The 4,990-nt window shown below is 36.3% G+C and overlaps 1 protein-coding gene and 1 pseudogene across 1 annotated transcript; both read right to left on the bottom strand.

Moving 5' to 3' along the window:
• Positions 1-356: 356 nt before the first annotated feature.
• LOC143567675 (CASP-like protein 5C3 pseudogene) lies at positions 357-1,765 on the bottom strand (annotated as a pseudogene).
• A 1,230-nt stretch (positions 1,766-2,995) lies between these two features.
• On the bottom strand, positions 2,996-4,511 carry LOC143567685 (oxygen-evolving enhancer protein 1, chloroplastic-like). The gene is made up of 2 exons (XM_077054045.1): positions 4,233-4,511; positions 2,996-3,866 (listed from the first exon to the last, which is right to left on the bottom strand). The coding sequence occupies exons 1-2, from the start codon at positions 4,467-4,469 to the stop codon at positions 3,111-3,113; spliced, it is 993 nt and encodes a 330-aa protein (XP_076910160.1). The 5' UTR covers positions 4,470-4,511; the 3' UTR covers positions 2,996-3,110.
• Positions 4,512-4,990: the final 479 nt, after the last annotated feature.

Below are 4,990 nucleotides of genomic sequence, written 5' to 3'. Positions count from 1 at the left end.
TCCTTTTGAATTATATTACATTCTATATGTTCTATTAAACGTGTCCTTAGATGCCGAACGAATCAACGTTTTCTCTTAGAGTGGGTCAGTTGAACATCTTTTTAGTTTACATTTATTTTTGCGAGACATCATGTTATTTATGACTTTATCTGAGTTGGTAAAACTTCCAAGATTTGTACATAATGTTTCTTCTTTTATATTCTTATTTTTTAGTGTTTAAAGATTAATACTAAATTTTATCTATAATCATTTATAAATAATATAATCATAGATTCATGCCACGCGTACATCAAATTCTTGCATCAACGTGCTAAGCACCTAAGCTTAGAAGGCTAAAAATTTTATTCTTGATGCAACTATACATCAAACTCATCATTTGCAGCTTGGTATAAAGTAGGTAGAAGCCAAAAATTCAAAATAGCCGAAGTTATAGACAAAAACCACGACATGAAAGCCATCACAACTGACACTTGATATCTACTACACACTTTCTTGACACACACGAAACCACCGTTATCTGGTGAAACAATGAAATCAGCCACATTGGCCGTTGAGCATGCAGCCGCTAGTGAAAGCAATGATAAGACCTGTCATCATTTTCAAACTTCCATCATTGGAGATTAACTTTTAAGAAAATCATATTGATTTGACAAAGACATTGACTTTAATATCTAAATAATAAACATCTTTAAAACAAATTAATCAAAAGCGCAAAAAATCTAAGTCAGCTAAGGAGACTATAACTTAGCCGACACAAAAATCACCGAGTCTACAAAATAGTCAATCTAAGACCATGTGTAGTCATAACTTTCCACCCCTAGGCGTTATGCGACATGTGGCGCCCAGTCAGAGTTATAAATTTTTGAATAAAGAGGGCGTAGTTATAACTTTGCAAAAATCAGATACAATTTCTCTCTCTCTCTCTCTCTCTCTCACACACACACAAAACACCACCCTTCAACGTTATATACATAACTTTGAACCCATAACTTTACCTCAAAACATTGAGGGGGCGGTGTAAAGGGAGAGTTATGGGCCATGACTTTACCCATAATTCTCCCACTACACATGTCTAATAATTACATATGTAAAGTGTTGGCTAGATCTTAGCCAGCAACTAAAAGCCTAAAAGAGCCGACTAATATATTACATATTTTTTTACTGTTACCTAATATATATTTAGCCCCCCTTTTTATGCCTCATAAGATATAGCCAGATACTTTTATTGTTAGCTAAAACCTAACCGGTATTTACATGTACAATTACTAAACGGACTACTTTGTGAACCTGTTATACTTTTGAAATATGAAAAGTTAATATCTATTTTGTTAATTGTTTACGCTAAATTGCCAATTTTGTTTATTATCCCTAATTCGTTTCTCTTTATTATTCAAATCGGTGAAAGAAGGTACCCAATCTCCTATAACGAAGATAGTGACCATTTGCAGTTGACGAGATCGACGTTTCACAAACACCGAGGATGCATCCACCATCGCCATTGTCAAACCCCATGGAATCGTTAACCCGTGTATCGTCACCAAAAAACTGAAACAAAATGATCACATAAATAATAATCATGCACTTAATTAATAAAACCAACTAAATTCATAACAATTTAATTAAATTACCAGAAAGATGTATAAGCGTAGAACTGATCAGCACCAACATACATAAAAAGAAGAGAAGCAACGGAGAACACGATTTGTCCCAATCTTAGGACTAAGCTCCCGCATGTTCCGATGGAACCTGCGACTTCTACTTCCATTGTTTTGTTATTTGAAAAATAAAATTTAGAATGGTGATTGTAGTGATCGATTGAATTTGGGGAGCTGTCGGTGTTCATGAGTCATGACGTTATGGCATCGTTTCTTAAATTCAATGCATGTTTGGTTTTGGTTTGTGTGTTTGGGAGAATTCAAGGTATTCATTACGAAAGCGACCACGGTAACGTTTGACTTCTTTTCCTTTCGTTTTTAGGTGCTCAAATATGTTAAATTATTCAAAATCCAAATACAATTAAGATAAATATATTATATTTTCTTTTTCTTATTTAGAAAAAAATAATACATATAAATTGTTGTAGCAAAAAATCCTCCTATTCAAGGTTTTAAATTAGATGTGATACGCTCTTTTTATACGAGAAGATTTTTTATCACGTCTGACAGAACAGAATGTATTATGATTAGTAGTAGGATGCTACTTTACAATACACTTAACAGTCTCTTATGGAGAGCTAGGATAGTTAAACCTCCAATAATGGTGAGTGTCACACGTCACTGTCGGGGCGAATAATGGTGAGTGTCACACGTCACTGTCGGGGCGCAATGTGTTGGTTTACATAATTTATCACATAGAACATATGCTTGACTTAATACAGCTAAAGTGTAATCTTAATTTACAATTCCAAATCTTATATTTGTTCAAGAAATGTCATATAAAGCAAAAATTTTAAACTATCTTTTAACTCTTTTCTCTTTTGCCTTGCTATTAGAGGTCAAAAACTTTGTTAAGAGTTTTCAACTAGCAATTCCCTAAAAATACACGCTTAAAGTATAGTGTATCATCTTGTAAATTTTAAGCAAAACATGTCAACAAATCAATTCTATTTGGGGTATATGTATGCTCAATGAGTAATTGAAACTCAGCAAACATATGCCACCTGATATGAACAGTTATTTCATATTATCATATATAGCATCGGTACCGCCTATATGTATATATAAAGGTACTGAGTATACAACTTAATGACTAGCATGCAAACAATTTAAACAAGATACACATCCACAAAACTTTAGAACTTGAAAAATACTGTTTTGCATATATTCAAGTATTTATATAAACAGGATATGGTCGTGAAAACTCACCAAATCTGTATCGGGTATTTGCTATGCTACCGGTTTAACGCGTCTCCCGATTCTCACCAAACATGCTAAGAGGCTGAGCTAGAAGGTGCGATTAACCATTCTTAAAGAACATTGAACTATATCATAACACGCATTATAATTATTCTTGATAATATACAAGCAAGAAATCGTTAACAGCTCTCGATAGTCAAAAGTAACAACAAACAACAAATACGTAGATGCTAAAAAGTAAAAACCGAGCATCTATCACTCCAGTTGCGCATACCAAACCCCTTGGATTTTCACATCCTTTGGAGCCTTGGCTCCAAGATCGGTGTCTGAGGGCTGAATGCTCTCAAACACCCCGATCACCTCCCCAGTGTCAGGCTTACTGGAGGTGACACTCAAAGTGATCTTTCCGGTACCTGATTGAGTGTTCTTTATATTTTCTTTAAGAAGCTCCTCTTCGTCTCCTCTCCCGCCAGCTGGTAGAGCAACCGCGTTGTCATAACCAGTGGACCCACCTCGGCCCTTTGGGTCAAGAAACGAAGACCCTCGGTAAGACGGCACTAGAAACTCCCCACCAAAGCTTTCAGGCTTACCCGTTGCCACAAGTTGTTTCACCGTGAACAGGAATGGCACACGTTCGCCTCCCGGAAGCTGAACGGTCACAGCAGCATAATCGATTCCGTCTTTTTCCTCAAACTTGATGGTTCCATCTGGGGATACTTCTAACGGGCCCTCGATCTCATCAAGGGTATAGGTCAAACGGGTCATGAGTTTCGTCTTTTGGAACTCGGGTGCAGAGTTCTTGGCTATACCCTCGGCTTTGACCGTGAAAGATGTCGGCTCCAAGCAGAACTTTTTAGCGTTGTATTTGCCTGGTTTGATGGCGAACCCGTCAACCCCACCTTCGATGGTCGGGCACTGGTTAGCGGTTCCGGTTCCTTTGACTTCCAAGTATGTCTTGCTTTGAATTTCATCAAAAGTTAGCCTTTTTGGTGATCCCTCTGCACTTGCTCCCTGATATATATAGTTTAAACAAAACATATACTAAGTTATTGTGATCAAATTTTTAAAAACAAGATATGGGCAATCTTATTAATCATCATTTAATAGTTTAACACTGCTAGTTTACACACATACACTTAGGCAAAACAACAAACAGTTGGCGTGCAGTGATTAATATTCAACACATAGTATCAAACTATCAATATTAAGATCAATATATATATATGTCCCTAGATTAGCTTTAATACAGTGGTATGCAGTGAAACACACACACTCACTCACACAGGCAATTCAACAAACAGTTGGAATGCTAAAATCTCAGTCAGGCAAATCATCAAACAGTTGGCATGCAAATATCTATAACATGAAAAACCTTACCGAAACAACAAGAGCAGAAGTTGCAAGAGCAAAACCAGCGATCTTGGCGGCATCAGTGCACTTGTGAGCAAACTCCTTAAGATCAGACAGAAGAGAACAAGACACTCTGGCTCCAGTGGACTCCACACCAAAGGCCTTGCAAATACTGGGTGAAGAGTTGAGCTGTAACCGGCCGGAGACACCGAGCTTTGTGGGTGTCATGAATGTTGCTGCTGCTGCTTGTAAGGAGGCCGCCATTGTTGGTTATCCAAAACCCAAAAATTGGGTTTGAAGTTGGAAGGAGAGTGATGATTTGTATGGAGATGAAGATTTGTTGATAATCAGATAGGATAAGGTGTTTTTTTTATTGGTTGTTGTGGAGTGTGTTTTGTGTTTGTGTTTTGACACGTGGCAATTTGGTTTTATAGGATCAGAATACTTGGCTCTCATTTTAGACAATCGAAGGTCTTTGACATGTAAAGTGTAAACCACAAATTTACTAGCGTCCAATGTCCATTATTGTTCACATATTTTGAAAAGTAATGCTAACATTATTGTTCACATATTTACAAATATAACTAATTTATTGCAACAATTTCTACAATAATGAATAAATACCAAATAAGTTGTATGTTACAATCGATTTTAAGGTTTACAATTTAGAAATGAGGGTTTAACACAAGATAGTTTAGGGATCAAACTAAACCAGTAATATATCAGACCAAACTAAAAGTATAACAAATATTGAGAGGATTTTAGACCCTTTGGTTTTGGCATGT

Source organism: Bidens hawaiensis, unplaced genomic scaffold (assembly GCF_021521415.1).
Source record: "Bidens hawaiensis isolate Kalapana, Puna unplaced genomic scaffold, B.hawaiensis_p1.1 tig00023607_1, whole genome shotgun sequence".
Taxonomy (NCBI): domain Eukaryota; kingdom Viridiplantae; phylum Streptophyta; class Magnoliopsida; order Asterales; family Asteraceae; genus Bidens; species Bidens hawaiensis.
This window is presented reverse-complemented; position numbering and strand designations above follow the sequence as displayed.

Bases quoted from the DNA above. Each gene is read 5' to 3' on its own strand.
- LOC143567685 (XM_077054045.1), bottom strand. From the start codon at position 4,469: ATGGCGGCCTCCTTACAAGCAGCAGCAGCAACATTCATGACACCCACA. The intron at 3,867-4,232 runs GTAAGGTTTTTC...TATATATATCAG, and splicing joins CTTCTGCTCTTGTTGTTTCG to GGAGCAAGTGCAGAGGGATC.